Consider the following 17377-nt stretch of genomic DNA (forward strand, 5'->3'; position numbering starts at 1 on the left):
CTCCATGTGCTACACTGCAACAACCTGCTGTTGTGTCACAGTCGGCGATGGTCTCACTCCTTGTGACGTTTAGAGGAGCGAAACATTCCAGAGGTCTGCGTCGTGTTCTCATGGAATTGTCGTTTACAATTTAAGGCCAACACCCAGTGATCCAACTCAGTCGATACTTTCCCACAGTGACGTCCAGCTGGCTGCACACCATGAGCCCGTGGCTCAGTCACAGACAGTACAGGTAACAGATGCCCTGACAGGTCGGTGATGACAGGTGTTGGCACTTTGATGGAAGCCCTGGAGAAAAACACAAACTATTTGGTGAACCGTTGGCAGCACTTTAAACAACACACTATTTAGCATTAGTAAAGTAAACACTCAATTCATCATTTATAAATGATGGATTCCTCATTTGTAAATTAAGTATTAAGGACTGATTTAAGATGATTAAAGTGTTTGTAAATAATACAGATATATATATTTAAATATCATTTATTATTATTTAATCTTGATTTATTTATACATATAATGATTTATAAATGTGGTTTAATACTATAATATGTGAACAATTCAGGTAGTTATACCCATTACTTAAGCCTAGACGTTACTTATAGATGATGAAGGATTTTTTTGTATAATTTACTATCTATCTATCTATCTATCTATCTATCTATCTATCTATCTATCTATCTATCTATCTATCTATCTATCTATCTATCTATCTATCTATCTATCTATCTATCTATCTATGTATCCATGTATCTATCTATCTATCTAGTAGAAAAAGTGTTTACAATGTTGAGCACCTCTGAACTTTTGTAACTTGTCACACACGATCATGTGACAAATAGTTCAATGATAAACACTATATAGGGGTCATACGAGGTCAACTCCTTTTGAAATGCTGTAGAAATAGGTGTTCAAAATGTTCATTTGAGTTAACATTTTTGTAGCCAAATCAAATAGTTTACAGACTATTTAACCTTTGTTTCTTCATAATACATTTAAAACTTGACTTGTACAAGGCAATAATATATCAATTAAATATGAGATATGAGTTTACAGATATTTACAATCACAAGTTTTTACAATTACGAATGTAATTTACTGCTTTCCATCTTGAAAACACCAATGCATATTACACAATGAGCTTCGAATAACCTCCGATGGAATATTTTCTACTCAGGCTTATCTGGATACAGCCTCAATCCAGCCCAAAACGTCAACATGAGTTCTCCAACCACTGTCCTCTAATTCACATTTCTTTCAGTTTAAAAAGCACGTTCAAAGCTTCGGACTGTGCTGTTAACAGTGTGGGCTTTGTTTTTAGCGGCTGACCTGAGCTCTCACATTACACAGCCACAGGTTTCATTACTCAGGGGTCATGTTTCAGTCTGGCGAAAACCTGAGCAGAGAAAGGGGGACAAGGAGTGAGAGTAGGAGGAGGAGGACAAAGAGGAGGAAGAGGAGGAGGAGGATGAATGTGGAGGGAACTGCCTGGTAACAGACAAAGGCCACGATGACCTGACTGACTAGATAGAAAACTCAACGACGGGTCCTCTCTCTCGCACTAACTTCCTAATTATCTCTCTCTCTCTCACACACACACACACACACACACACACACACACACACACACACACACACACACACACACACACACACACACAGACATAATTTTAGTTGTGTCCTGACACGTCTGGATGAATTATTGGGAAATGCGGCATGTTGTTTTCATGACTCACTGCTTCAGTCCACAAACATACAAACACAACTTCCATTGATTTGACGATAGAGTCACTGACTCACAAAACTAAATGACACAAAATCCCCATGTTTGAGTTAATGAATTATATATACAGACACTTTATTATATTATCAGTTAATTGTGGTTACTGCCTAGTGTTCATTGTGATGGCATTTTTTCATTTCTGTCTAGAGCAAAAGCTAAATCTGGGAAAAGTTTTGAAATGTACCAGGTATCCCCACGGTCCCACCAGTAGTTTGTATATTTTGCTTTTGCTCTTTAGCCAAAACACCTTCTGGTCCCTCGCAGGCGCACTGGACTGATCGATTATCATCCCTCTGTGCAGTAACTGAGCTCAAACTATCAGTACAGAAATCTAGGAAGTCCCTAAATGTTACCCGTATCACTGAACAGCTTACAGCTTCCTGACTGAGCCCACTGTTAATAGCAACATTTGCAGCAGCATCTCCCTGCATCACAGAATGAGCTCCATGCTGAGAAGGTCCTCCAGTCCAGACCAGACTGTTAACACCCAACCACCTTTCAAAAAATTATGTTTTTATGTCAGTAACTTGTAGCACAACAATGGTGGATGATCAGTGGTCTGTGGTTGAGACAGCAGGAGCTCTTTGGGTCAGACTCTCTTATGTTAATAAAGTAAACAGCACTTTGCAGCACTAAATAGTTATAAATGGGTTGTAACAGTTACAAGCCTCTAACTGCCGCAGAAACTATACTTATTAAATGGGAGGTTACGAAGAAGCTCAAAATGTTTTCTAGGCTTTTGAACACATTAATAAGTAGTATAAACCGGCTGTGAATGATTTTAAACAGACGACAAGTCAAACCATGTAATCATCAGATATCATTAAAGCTATGTTATGTTCACGGAAGTTATAACTGTTGACAGGTATTTCAATGAATACCTAAAAATGTTCTTCTATCGGCTGTCATTAACTATTCAGGAGACGTTTATAAAGGGCTTATAAATGCTTGGAGAGGACTTAGAGTAAACAGTAATGATGTCTAGTGGATTGCAGGTGTTTCTTATGCGGAAGCGCTGTCCGTCATGACATGCAGGGAGCGTCACATGCTAGCTTTCGAAGCTGCTTACTCGTTCTGTTTTGCCTTTGTTTCGTGATTACTCATGCGCTTCAATAGGCAGCAGACAGTTTCCTGTCGAACCGGTTTTGACTGCTGAATAGAACTACTCCACCCATGTCAGGCAGACCAAAAACACAGAAAACACGGAAATGTGTTTGTTGGTTCGTGGTTACGACGAGCTGTAGACCTGAACCTGTTTCCAACAATACAATTCATCTTCATGCATTTATGTTGGGATATTTTGGCACACATTGGTGAAGATATTCGTCACACTTGAATCTCATGTGTTGATTCTCAGGAACATGTAACAATTCTAATTGATTCTTCATTCTTATGTTAGCATCAACAATACTTGCTTTCATCACCTTATGTCATGTGTACGTCACGTCAGCAGGAAAACATCTTCATTGTATGTTTCGGCAACCACAAACACACTAAACTTTAACTTAGATTTTAGCATTCGGTCAGAGCAAGTCACAGTAAGTCACAGTCTCTGTGTTGTGCTGATGTTGACCCGGGAGACTGCTGTTTGTGTCCGATGTAACTTTATTTATTCATGATTGTTATTTACTGTTGTTATTTACAATTGTTACACTGTTACATGTTACATTGTACGCTGTTACATTACCTAAAGGTACTATCTCAACATTTTTCTGTTGGCTGTGTTACTCCAGGTTTTCTGGAACAACAATGAACCAAACGGCTTGTATAATGGATCCCGCACCTTTACATTTACTGGTGCTTTATAGTTCAGTGAGAGAACAAAAATTGTCTTTCTGTTTCTCATCCACATTAATTGAGGAAACTAAGCTCCAGGTTAGCCAAAACCATTTGTTAGAGAAACTAGGGGAACAGCCAACCTGTCCACTATAAACATCACAGTTCTCTGAGGGAGGTAAACATAATTTCGTTTGAAATCTCATCAGCCATCTGCAGAATCTCGTCACATGTGCCAAATTGCCAATGGCACCAAAACTCAGACAGACACTGACTTACATCAGTAACATTTAGTTTCCTGGCTGTATGACTCATGGACACACCTGCACTCAGCAGAAGAAACAACACCACGCCCTACCTGTCTTTTTATGTTGACTGCTGAGGTAAAACTAAACCTTCCACTCTCAACATTCCTCATCACCTTAATCCTTTTTTTGTGGCCAAAACCCAAGAACCGAATTTCTTTTCTTCTCAGTTCCCACATGGACTGTATTATTCCATTACAGTTAAATGTTTGTAGAAAGCCCCTCGACACAATATTTCACCAAATATTTATTTAGTCTCCTAATGGGTGAGGGGGATCCCTTCAAAAAAAGATGCATGCACTTGCTCTTGTTTGCAGCAATAAGAGAGGAGTTGTACTTTCAGGATTGCTTCTTGCTCCAAGACGACCTCGGCAGATCAAGTTCCCAAAAAACATCCAAACACTCCCCTCATCTCGGATATGGTGTTAACGTCGCAGTCTACAAAGCAAGTGGTCCTGCTGGAACTTACGGCCTCCTGAAGACCTAATTAAAGAAGACAATGAGTACAAAAGAGTAAAATACACAGATCTTGTGACGGAGTGCTGGAGAAAAGTCCGGAGAGCCCAAGTTAGGTGCAGACGAGCCACCAAGAACATTCTCGAGGCTGCTGACAAGGCCTTGCAGCGGCTGTGGATCCAGAAATAGGATCCGTGGACCAGGGCACTACTTGGACACAAGTCGGGGGCTAAGCCTCATTACTGGACCACCCAGACGAGGGTGTCTGATGATTAAAGACCCAAAACACCCTACAATCCTGAGCTCATCACTGACGACGTGTTCAAGCAACATCTTCTCATTCCCAACTCGTTAACCGACGCTTGGCCAGTGGCTTGACTTCAAACTAGGACTCTCTATGTTCCCCTCTCGTCTCACTTTAGGACGTACGGTACTTAGATATGTAGAGTGTCTTTTCAAAATAAACCTCCGACGTCAGTACACATTTAGGTTCACTTGGTGTTGGTGTTGACTACAAATAAATCCACATTATAAAGGGATATTCACAAAATATTAGAAATATAAGTAGCTATCTGACTGACTGATACTCAAGACTTTGTTTGCTGCTGCCTTAAATTGAACTAGATTCAAGGATATCAATTTTTGCCTTTTATTTTATAAACTGCAACTTGGATTCTATTTTTTGGTTTATGACAGTTTTTTTATGTTTTAAAATGAATATTCTTAATTGTTTTGAAATCTTTTCTTTTAATGGTTTCATGTGAAACACTTTGAATCGCCTTGTTATTGAATTGTGGTCTACAAATAAACTTGTCCTCGAGGGGATTATGAGACATGCAAAAGGTCAACCACCTCCCTTACACAGGAGCAAGTCACACACGCTTTATATTCTCTATTTGTTGTTGTTTTGTGTCTTTTTGTAGTCAGTGGTCTACTTGTAGTTGTGTTTTGTCTCTCTGAAGTTTGTTTTTTTGTCTCTTTGTAGTCATTTGGTGCCTCTATGTAGTTGTCTTGTGTCTCTTTTTATTTTTGTTCCCCCCCCCTTTCATAGTTGAGTCCCTTTGCAGCTGTTTAGCATCTCTTGTAAATGTTTTATATTTCTTTGTTATCATTTTGTGTGTCTTTGTGGTTGTTCAGCCACTTTTCATCATCATCATGAGTCTCTTTTTGTCTCTTTTGCGTCTCTTTTTGCGTTTTAGTCTTTTTTGTGGTCTTTTTGTGTCTCTTTATAGTCCTTTTATGTTTGTTGTGGTCATTTTTATTTTTCCTGGTCTGTTTGAGTTTTTGTCAGTGAAGCCCCGGGCCTGTGTCCGGTAGGTCCGTTCAGTAATCCATCCAGGCTGAGGTCGCTACAATTATTCTTTTCTTTGTACTCAATGTGTTTGTTCGGTGTTTATTAAGTACCATAGAAGTAGTACTCCTCCTCCCCCCTCCACACACATACCCACTTTCTCATGAAGGGTGTGTGAGGGTGTGTGTGAGGTGCAGCCTTCCTCTTTTATAAGCCTCCTCCTCGTCTCCATCAGATCACAGTCAGTCTGCGACTCTAACCAGCACCACCGGGACTCTAGAGATTTACTTGTTACGGATACCAGGACCAGCCATGGTTGAGTTTTTTTCCCCGGTGTTTGTTGTGCTACTACTGACGGTGAGTTACATGTCCGTCTTTCAACTGCTGTGGGTTTTCTGTGTGTTCAAGCTGTGCTGCAATTTGTAAAATGTTGTTCGTTAAACTTTGAACGTAGACTAAGTCTGAGTGACAAGTCTCAGCTCCAGATATAGAGAACGTTCACAGGTATCTGGACGCAGAAGCAACCGACACACTATCTGCTCTGTTTCCGGAAACCAGTACTTCCAGTTGGATTGCCTTTCCAGGAGGTATTCTTCAAAATAGAAACTGATGTTTTGTTCACTCACTGCCTCAGATCATGGGTTTAATTACCGAGTCTGCGTTGATCACAACAAATACCTGGCTGCCATGGCAACGCACAGGTGTGTTCTGACTGTGTCCCGTTCACATGTCAGAGCCTGCCCTGTGAGTTGATGTTCTTCGTAAGAAAGAGGCTGTGAGATCACTTCCCGTATTTTGATCCACTGAGCTCCCTTGGGCTAGTTTATGCCTGCTTTGTACTTAATCAAATAACCAAGTACCAAGTAGTAACGACACCTCTCCAGTCAAACAATGACTGCGGTGGGTCCTTTTTGTGCCCAGATCTAGAAAACAAAAAGACTATTGGTCTTTGTTTGCTCTCATCCAATCATTGCGGGCGTTCTTAGATGTAATGTGGCGTCTAATTGACCCATGAGCACAGCAGCTAGTCGAGTGTAGTGTAGGTGAAACTGAATGCTTGCAGTCACACGATGTGTATCAATTAAAGTAGAATTAGTTGTAAAATTAAGTCTTTTATCGGTATGGGTACCAATTAAGGGGCCTGGTATTGCTGCAGGTGTCGTAATATTTACTACGATACTTAGCACTCATAATCATCCAGGTGAGGGAGAGGATAGTGATGCCCATCGACGAACTCGTTCACATGTCCTGTACCTGGGCCCCTTCCTTTTCTGAGGAAAAGTCTCTCACACCTCCTCGGTCATGCCCATGCATTGACTGAATAGGTGAGGCGCTGGTAAACCTGCTGGGACTGGTAGGGTGTGCCTCTCTCAATACCTGACCAGACATGAACAGTGTGGGTGCGGGCAGACGGTGCTGACACCAAACTGACTACCCCGGATTTATTTTGTTTCTGTCAGAGTGCAACAACTTAGATTTTTCACTCTTTTGAGTTTATGGAGTTTAATGACGTGCTACCGCAGACTGGGTAGGGCCCTGAGCCAGCTAGAATAACTGGAAACACCTGCGAGTCCATGAAACTTTAATCAAACTATAGACAGATACATTTGAGACACACAGGTCAAACTATCAGACAATAATCAATTGAAAAAGGAAACAAAAAGCTTTTCAAGTTTTTAGAAGATTTAAATCTGAACAAGTTACTTAAAGATGATGTAAAGGCAAGAATAGGGAGATTTACAAGTTTTTTTCTTCTTTCATCAACCAATACGCCTACACGTATGGAAAAAACGTTTTGCTCCACTTGCAAAAAAGGCTTGATGATTGGATGATGTTTTGTAAATGCCTCGACGTCCAGGATGAGTCCTCAATCATTTGAAAATCGTTTAACAGGAGAGAGAAAAGATTTTTGGAATACTCTAGAGACAAATGAACAATTACCAGGGACACAGGATTGAGTATTTCACCAACTATTTTATTTCAGGTCAGTTGAAACTTAAAAACAGTAAGCATTGTAACAACAATATTGTCAATATGTAAAACTGGATTTTTTTTTAAAGGTTTATCCCATGATAAACTTTCCATGTTTGGACCAAAAATTCATCTGTGTTCAACATCTACTGTGTTGCAGGCTGTTATTGCGGTGATAGCTACTTCTGGAGAGAATCTGGTGCGACAAAAAAGAGAATGGATTCTCCCTCCAAAGCCGTTGAAGGAAAATGTAGACTACACTGCACAGGAATTTATTGCTAAGGTGAGTCACTGATGGATTAACCTTTTAACTCTGGATGAAACTGACAAAGAAATGACTATCTTACCACCGACAAGAAAAGCATGTATCTGTCTTTCATGTATCTGTCTTTCAAGTGTTTTTCCTCGGTGCAGTGAAATGATCAGATCTTGTTTTCATGGTTTTTAGATTCGCTCAGATGCTGAAACTTCGAAAAAGGTGGAATACTCCCTAGAAGGCATCGGTGCCAATCAAAAGCCCTTCCATGTGTTTGTAGTCGACCCTAACACCGGATTTATTAGAGTGACCCAAAAGCTCGACAGGGAGATAATCGACACCTACAATGTGAGTGATATAGGATTCTATTGTGCTCTTTGACAACACTTTTCCTTACATAAGATGTGCCTACAATGAGGTGATTGTCTATTTATGTTTGCAAATAAATGTGCTAAGATAGATGATGATGATGATGATGATGATGACGATGATGATGACGATGATGATGATGATGATGGCGACAACGATATTTAAGGACCATTTCTGTTTCAGCTGTCAGGTGTTGCTAAGTACAGAGATGGCACCGATGCGGAAAAAAAAATTGATATACGCATCAAGGTCGTGGATGAGAACGACAACCCACCAGTGTTTGGCGTAATTGAGCCCGGGAATGTGAAAGAGCTCAGTGCTGCAAGTGAGTGTTTCTGCATCTTTAGCTAAATAACGAGCCTTCTTATTATTCCCAGAAATAGTTCCTGATCCACACACTAAACAACATAACATTTACATAAAATCATAAAAATAAACTTCTTGCAAAGACTTATAGTGTGAAAATACATAGCTTTAAAACTGATTTAACTAGTATTATAAAGGTATGTAGCAGTTTGCAGTCTTGGGAAACAGTTTGACAACCATGGGACGAGTCGTCCTTCAGTGTCAACATTAACCAGCTTGATTTGTCTGTTCCTGCTGACATGGTACATCAGCCATGGTGAAATCTAATGCTTTCAGTTTGCTGTCATCAGAGCACACCCGACTTAAGATAATAGAATGGATATACATGAATGTTAACAACTGTTTCATTTGATGTTGTTTTTACAGCAACTTCAGTTATGAAAATAACTGCATCCGACGCTGACGAAGCAGGGATCGAGAACTCTCAAATCGCCTTCACCATCCTAGAACAGAACCCATCTCATGACATGTTCTACATGACCAACGATGGAACTATCTTTGTTAAAAATTCTGCCCTGGACAGAGAGGTACAGCATGAATTGCATCCACAGAGCCTTCCAGAGAACTGAGATTCTGCTCACCATCGTAGGATCAATGTCAGCTAATCTATCCATCAATCACATTTGGTCAAGAAGGTGTTGACAAGTTGGGACATCCTTCTCTTTTGCCAAATTACTTCTTTCCATTCTCTGCATCATGACTTTTATTATGACTAATTCTACCAACACAACACGGTGACGATACATATAGTGGCTCTATTCCAAGCTCCCTCTGCATGTTTGATCTTCTCACCCTATCCCTACATCCAAAGTCATACTTTACGCGTCTGTGAGATCCAATCCGGTCCATATGATACATTGGGTCAATAGGGTGTAGTCCGTGCAGACAAGTCTGTGAGGTACTTCTCAATAAGTGGGAATGTAGGGATCTACTGTGCATGTGGACAGTGTAAACCGAACAACAACGTGTTGGTGGTGTCTGCAGCCTCACCCTGCCTCACTGTGTGGCTCTAAGCCTTGGTTACTTTCCGCAAGGATGGTTGCACAGAAATGCGGTAATGCGGTATCGCAACAAGAGAAAAATGTGGGATCTTTAATCCTCTGTATGGGGGTTCTTTTTAAAGCAAAATTCTCCATTTTCTCTGCCCATCCACGTAATGTTGGATGTGCATGGACAGGTGACCGTCTTCTGTATGGAACCACCACAAACGCTTTTGTCCAGCATGAATCGAGCTTAAGGCCAAACTCGGCCCCCCACGAAGTAATTTCCCCCCTTATACCCGCAATGTCATTCTTTCGGTCACTACCCCAAAGCTCATGACCGCAGGCAAGAGTCAGAATGTAGAGGGACTGGTAAATTGAAAGCTTTGCCTTCCTGCTCAGCTTCCTATCGTCTCTCGTGAACAAGACCCCTCGCTTGGGACAGGGAGTTCAACAACATTTAATTCAGTGATAATATTAATGGGAACCTCTGCCTAAAAAGCACCGTTTTCTGTGTATGTTCACTGTTTCTTTCGTGAAACAGTAAAGTTCCGAGTCCATGATCTTCATCTTCTAATTCTAGCGTGCTTTCTGATTTCAGAGAGCAGATCAGTACACTCTGAAGGTAAAAGGTCAAGACTTAAATGGCAAACCAGGGGGAAACAGTGCAACCAGCGTGGTTACCATTAATGTCCTAGATGTAAACGACAACCTTCCCACTCTGGAAAAAGAGAAGGTAGGTTTCTGTCTCTCACTCTTTTATATTAACATGGTATAATGTGGATTATGGGTGCGAGAGGGAATAGTTTTCATGAGGGGTTTCAGAGTTGAATCGCTTCAATGTTTAGATTATATGACAATATTGACATGCTCATGTCACAGATCAGACATTAAAGTCAAAGAAATGCTAATCAGCAAAAGTATCCCGTTACTTCCATCTCATAATGTGTTTGACTTGCAGTATGAGGGCAGCATTGAGGAGAACACAATGGGTGTGGAGGTGATGAGGCTAAAAGCAGAGGACCTGGACTTGAAGAACACAGAGAACTGGGAGGCTGTGTATGAAATTGTCAAAGGCAACGAAGCGGGGTATTTCAGCATTAAAACAGACCCCAAGACCAACGAGGGCATCCTCATGCTCGACAAGGTACTAGAGTTTAAATTTACTAGAATTGTATGTGTTAGTATCCCTGTCTTTTGTGGGATTAATGTGGTACCCCTGCTTTAAAGCATACACTGCTTTTACACTGGCCTATTTTATTCTATAAATGGAACTTAATTCATGAACATCATGCCGTATTTAAAAAGACTTAAAATTGTGCGTCTTGTACAAATGGTTATTGGACTGTACTTGTATAAATCATTTTGAGTCTTCCAACCACTCAAAGCTCTTTAACACTACATGTCATCGTCCACCCATTCATACCCATTCATACACTGATGACTCCTCCTCATCAGGACAAACATTCATGAAACATTCAATCTGGTGGTTTTCAATTTGAGGTTAAGTGTCTTGCCCAATACATAGACATGGACGAGCAGAGCCGGGGATCGAGCACCTGATCCTCTGATTGAACCAATACTAAGGGACTAATTCAAGACTGAAGTAGAGTCATTTTCTCATAGATTCCTATACAACCTCAGGAGTCACCCCCTGATGGATATAACAGAGAATGCAGGTTAAATGCATTGGCCTCACCTTCCAGAAGTGGAGGTTAAAATCAACACATATGGAAAGACACACAAAGAAGTAGCTTTTGGACTCTCGCATAAACTTCATCATCATATTGATCAGTATTTACTGATTTACATACAATGTTGGCACAAAAACACAATAGAGATATATCTCTTTAATACCCATTATAGCAGAAATCCATTTTATCAGCCAACATTATAACAACGGCTCATGTTTGATGTGAAGACTCAGCCCATTCATGGCACATGACTGTAACCTTATAGATGGACGTGAAACACGTCTGCATTTCAGTCCCTATTGAACTGAATTTTCTGAGCTTGTATTGACAAATACGCACAAACAGGAAAGCTGTCAATAATAACTCTGTGCTTGTATGTGCTTTCCCACAGGCTGTGGATTATGAGAAAATGCAGGTACTTGACCTCGGACTATCTGTGAGGAACAAGGCTAAATTTTATGACGGATCTGAAGGAAGTGTTGGAGTTGGGGTAGATCTCGAAGGAAACGAGGGGCCTACTGCAACTGGTGCCGGTGGAGATAATGGCGGCAGTGAAAGTAGTGGCGGCGGCGGTGGCGGCGGCGGTGGCGGCGGCGGTGGCGGCGGCGGTGGCGGCGGCGGCGGCGGTGGCGGCGGCGGCGGCAGCGGCGGCGGCGGAGGTGGCGGCAGTTTTAGTAGTGGAAACAGTGGCGGAGGAACATCTGGAGGATCAACATGGCAAAAATTGAAAACCTATCCAATCAAAATCAACGTCAAGAACCAGCCTGAGGGGCCTAGTTTCGAGCCCAAAGTGAAAGCCATTCCCATCTCAGAGGGAGGCACCTCCTTCGACACAAATAATGTTATTGCCACCTACACGGCAACAGATGGAGACACTAGGAAACCAGCAGAGAATGTCAGGTCAGTGCTCACACAAACACATAAACATGAAGCGTCTGCAGTTAACACTACAACCTTGGCTTAGCTGTCTACACTCCATGATGATATCTAACAGAGACTTTTTCGGATGTAGGTATGTTAAGGGCTTGGACCCTGACAACTGGCTAACCATTGACCCAAAGACAGCTGAGATCAAACTGAACAAGATGCCTGATAGAGAATCTCCATACCTGATCAATGGGACATACATGGCTAAAGTACTCTGCATCTCAGACGGTAGGGCATGTTTCTGGTCCAACTGTAGTACTGGTTTTGTTAGTGAAAAGTAGGTGAACAGGTATAAGACCTCAAGCATTTTGCTAATCTTACAGCCTTGTTAAAAACTGGAGCTCGGTTTGGTGTGAGGATGGCTTCAGAGGAGCATTTGTCTTGGAAGAATGGAATTAGAAACAAAAGAAATGCTGAATGATCCGTTTTTCTTCTTCTTCTAATTCAGACATGCCTGGTAAAACAGCCACTGGCACAGTAGCCATCCAGGTGCAGGACTTCAATGACAACTGCCCCTCCCTGACAAGCAACATGGAGACCATCTGTGCCCCGAGTGATGCAGTTATTGTGAACGCAATAGATGGGGATGACTTCCCAAACGGGCCTCCATTTGAGTTTGAGATCATCCCAGAGGAAACTCAGGGCAAATGGCAGGTGGAGCATTTAAATGGTGAGTATAAGACTGCTAAGCTTTGCAAAGTTATGTTTTGAGATATCAATATATATATATATATATATATATATATATATATATATATATATATATATATATATATATATAAAATATATATATATATATATATATATATATATATATATATAAATATATATAACAAAAGCTACATTTTGTTTTCAATTGAGCATACTGTAAACTTCAAAGTAAAGCACTTTGACTGACTACACTTTTCATGTTTGTCCTGTTTCTGGCAGAAACTTCAGCTATCCTGAGGGCTGTGGGGCCCATTTGGCCTGGATCCTATGAGGTGAGCTTTGTGGTGAGGGACCAGCAGGGAGAGGCCTGTCCAGATCCACAGAAGGCGACGATCCAAGTTTGTACCTGTGAGGACGGGGTGGTGTGTGGAAGACGCGATGCCGGCGGTCAGCCCAACTGGGGAGCGGAATTAGGACCTGCAGGCATCGGACTGCTTTTCCTGGGCCTGCTGCTGTTGCTACGTAAGTGTGAATTGATGCTTGAGTGAAAGGTCGTGTGATCAAACACCGTCCTTGTGCTCAGAACAATCCCAAAACAGCTGTAGTTGAGATGAAAATCTAGGTTAGGCCAAAGATATGTGTTGGAGTATCCACACATGTTATATTTATTTTTGTAAACGCCGTTGAGTAGAGAATGAGTCAGCAAAAATTTGAAACTATTCTACATAAGAAAAAAAGGTTGATTAACATAAGCACAGGATTAAAACTGTGAACATTTATTTTTCATTTCACTGGGTCTTTAGAGTCGAGATGAAGTAAAAACAAAGTAAAAACAAATATTTTTAACCCAGATATTATTCTCGTTCACATTGTGCACTTGTATAAGCTACAATTTTTTTTCTCCAGTAAAACAAAATATGACACATTTACAGGCACTAGTATCAACCAATTTCAGTCAATAATGTCATGACATCTATCCATTATTCAATTTGCAATTGTTAGTTACCAGGGAGGTGTGTGGATCCATAGTTCTCCTTGGCTCCACATCTTGCTACATTCTGACCCCGCCCACGTTTTTGAGGTCCAATCAAATGTGTAGGATTATATTTAAATCCTGCAAAAATGTGATTGTGGGTCTGTCAAGCAGATGGCAGCAGCCAACACAAGGCCAGACAAGTAAACAAAAAATGAAATTACAACATGGAACTAACAATAGGTTATAGGTTATAGAAACAGCTGATGTTGGGAATAAAGAACTAAATGGTTGCCTGTCATCAGAGAAAATACCATATTGTGCCTGGTTAAAACTGCCCAGAGCAGGAGTCCTTAGACTAAAACTTTTTTTTGTTTTTGTTTTCACAGTTGCCCTTCTGTTGCTGCTCTTCTGCAGTTGTGGGGGGGCCGGGGGTGGGGCAGGGAACTTTGCTGAGATGCCTTTCGACACTAAATCCCACCTCATGAACTACCACACTGAGGGCCAGGGGGAGAACACGGTAGGTTTACCTTTTACACACACCTTCATTGTTGAGGACAGGAATATTGACATATATACTGGATGCTTGTTATTGAGAGGATGTCTGCTTGAAAGCTGCATGAAGTGGTTTTTGATTTGAGGCAGCAAAATAACTGCTGACCATGTTCTAACATTTGGATCATTGGCTTTTCGTAGGCGGTTCCACTCTTGAACATGCCAACACAAATGGATGAAAATGTGGTCGGCATGGGCATGGCGAAACAATGGACAGCCGCACCTGTGGCAGATATAACCTCCGTGGATGGCTACAGGGATGGCTACGGGTATGGCTACGGAGGTAGCAGAGAAGAAGCATGGGGGATATCGAAAGAGATCATCGGCAGTGGCTTGCAGTCTGGGTTTGAGAGCAGAGGATCCAGAGTAGGTGGAGGAATGTATGACGGCATGGCTCTGCCAGACCACTTCCTAGGACAATACTACTCTCAGGTCAGCAATCATTTCCATATATTGATTCTTACTTTCTGTAGCCCATAGTTGTAACAAATAACTAAACTGCAAATGTCTTTGACATAACAAAAAAATGTACACTGTGTACTCGCCCTCTCAGTTGAAGCAAAGGCTAAGTTTGGCCTGTACCTTTTAAGAACCTATTCCGTAGAGGATATTTGAATTTGGGCGACAACAAAACAGATTTTTATTTCCTTTTTCAACAGAAGGTGACCAATGAAAATGAGAACCTTGGCGGGAAGGACGGTCTTCTGGTCTATGACTATGAGGGCCAGGGCTCCTCTGCTGGCTCAGTGGGCTGCTCAAGCCTCCTGGAAACCGACAATGACCTGGGCTTCCTTGATGATCTTGGGTCCAAGTTCAAGACCCTGGCTGAAGTGTGCGGAGGCAAGAAGATCCCAACCGAAGTCAAACAAGGGTTTACGCTTCCGCCCAGTGCTTCCATCAACACCCAGACCTCAGTATCAAGTTTGATGGCCGTCCAACAGCCACCCCCTCTGCCCAAACTGCAGCCTACTGTCTCCACGACTGTGGTCAGGGATTTATCTGAGGGTTCTCAGATGATAAAGGAGAGCACGGCCACAGTGAGAGAAGGGATGACCACAGTGAGGAATGGGATGACTATAGCTAACGAAGGGATGGCAAATCAAGGCCAGATGCTCCTGCTACAGCCGCAGCCGCAGCAGCAGCCCATCTACTATACGACCAGCCCTATGATGCAGCCGACACACTTCGTAGTCCAACCACAGGTTCAGAACACCGTCCTGCTGGCGGAGGCACCAGCCACCAACCTGCAAGGCATGGTATTGGTTAATAGCACTCAGACTGGACCTGCGCAAGGCATGGTTGTTCAGGGGCAGACAATGATGTCCGGCAGACAAGCCCCTGGCCCCCACATGGTGCTGGTGGACAGGAATGGAATCCAAGGGGGCGGTGCCAACCTGATTCAAACTGGGAACCTCTCTGGCTCCCAGACCATGATGATGGTGGAGGGCAAAGTCCCTGCAGGGTCAATGAGCTACGTGCAGGGGGGCACTCTGCAGGCAGGAGGGCTGTCAGGATCCCAGAGGGTCCTGGTGGTCGGAGGTCCAACAAACAGTGGAGGGCATCTGATCCAGGAGGCAGGAGGTCTGTACCAGAAGAATGGCGCCTCTGGCTCTCAAAGAGTCCTGGTGGTCGGAGGGTCAACAAGCAGTGGGGGGCCTCTGGTCCAGGAGGCAGGAGGTCTGTCCCAGAAGAGTGGCATCTCTGGCTCTCAAAGAGTCCTCTACAATAAGGGCAGCCCATCCGCTGGCTCTCAAAGCACCGTGGTAGGCTCCTCTACCACCACAGTGAATTCAACCCCCACATACCGCAAGGTGGTGGTGCAGGAGACCAGAGAAAGACAGTAAATGGACTCTCAAGACAAGTGTGGACCTCTCCAATGATATTGATGAGACTGTTCCATTGGCCTGGTCCTGGTGGTGATGGGACGCTTGTGGGACACAATTTATGCAAGACAGCTATAAAAAAAAGACAGGTTTACCATATACCCACCCTTAAATTTAACAGCACAATTCTCCCAAAAAAAAAGAGTTAATCCCCCCCTCCTCACACACACACATTTTATTCTTCTACCAGCAGCTCTTTAGCTCACATTGAAGGTCCATCGGTCCACAAATGTTTCGTGAAGGTGACGTGAAGGTGTGTTTGTTTTAATTCCAAATCGGGAAACAGGAGTTGTGTCAGTATGAGTGGCCTGTAGCAAAAAGGCACTTATCTTCTGAACAGATCCACGTACCACAGCCAAACTTAAGAACAGATCTTAAGAATGGTCTCAGCAATTCCTCTTTCATCGGTATGGGTAAGCCCCCTATGCATAAGCAACACCCTCTAATATAACTCAATCTCTAAAAAGACTTGTTTTGGAGGTGTGGATGCCCCTGCGTACATGGTTGCAGCCATTGCAGATTCACTTTTGTCTTCTGTTCCTGCACCCTGCAGTGACAAAGAATCATGTTATGTAATTAGTACATCCTAAGGTTTTTTTTTATTTTTATTGTCTCTTGCTCCATTATCTATTGTATCATACGCTGTTATATTGTTTTACACCAATAAAAAATATATAGATATAAGAACCTACTCGTCAAAATTAAATCAATTAATCAAATGAGAGAAGCTCAAAATGTAAATAGGCTGTCGTCATACTTGTCAAGTTTTTCATGTTTCTGGAGTAGTGTTCAGTTTCAAAGAGAATCTGGTTAAAAATGGCAGAATAATCTACCACACAAAATAAAGAATAACTGCAAAAGGTCAAAGTTAACATATGGTGTGGTTTTCAAGTTAATAAAAACCTAAATGAAACCATCTTATCGGTCCGTGTACGTTTTGTTCTTTTGTTTTATCGTTCATTCGAAATTACGGAAAAAACACTTTCTTCGTTTTCCGTTTCAAACCAAAAACGAGAAAATGGAAAACCACTTCCGTTTTCGGCGTCTGAAACCAAAAACGAGAAAAGAGAGACGATTATTTTCATGTCAAAATAAAAGCCAGTGATAGAGATGATTATTTACAGTCTTTTAATTCTTATTT

The 17377-nt window shown here is 42.0% G+C and overlaps 1 protein-coding gene across 1 annotated transcript; it reads left to right on the forward strand.

Annotated features, from left to right (window-relative positions):
• The first annotated feature begins 5900 nt into the window (after positions 1-5900).
• On the forward strand, positions 5901-17149 carry dsg2.1 (desmoglein 2, tandem duplicate 1). Its single transcript, XM_068593250.1, has 15 exons — positions 5901-5968; positions 7743-7865; positions 8031-8186; positions 8391-8532; positions 8940-9100; positions 10155-10289; positions 10515-10700; positions 11639-11723; positions 11787-12147; positions 12260-12402; positions 12623-12844; positions 13105-13347; positions 14188-14318; positions 14495-14785; positions 15013-17149. The coding sequence occupies exons 1-15, from the start codon at positions 5924-5926 to the stop codon at positions 16195-16197; spliced, it is 3609 nt and encodes a 1202-aa protein (XP_068449351.1). The 5' UTR covers positions 5901-5923; the 3' UTR covers positions 16198-17149.
• The last annotated feature ends 228 nt before the right edge of the window (positions 17150-17377 follow it).

The sequence above is a fragment of the Clinocottus analis genome, unplaced genomic scaffold (genome assembly GCF_023055335.1).
Source record: "Clinocottus analis isolate CAN_PGR_092001 unplaced genomic scaffold, fCliAna1.0.p SCAF_29, whole genome shotgun sequence".
NCBI classification, from domain to species: domain Eukaryota; kingdom Metazoa; phylum Chordata; class Actinopteri; order Perciformes; family Cottidae; genus Clinocottus; species Clinocottus analis.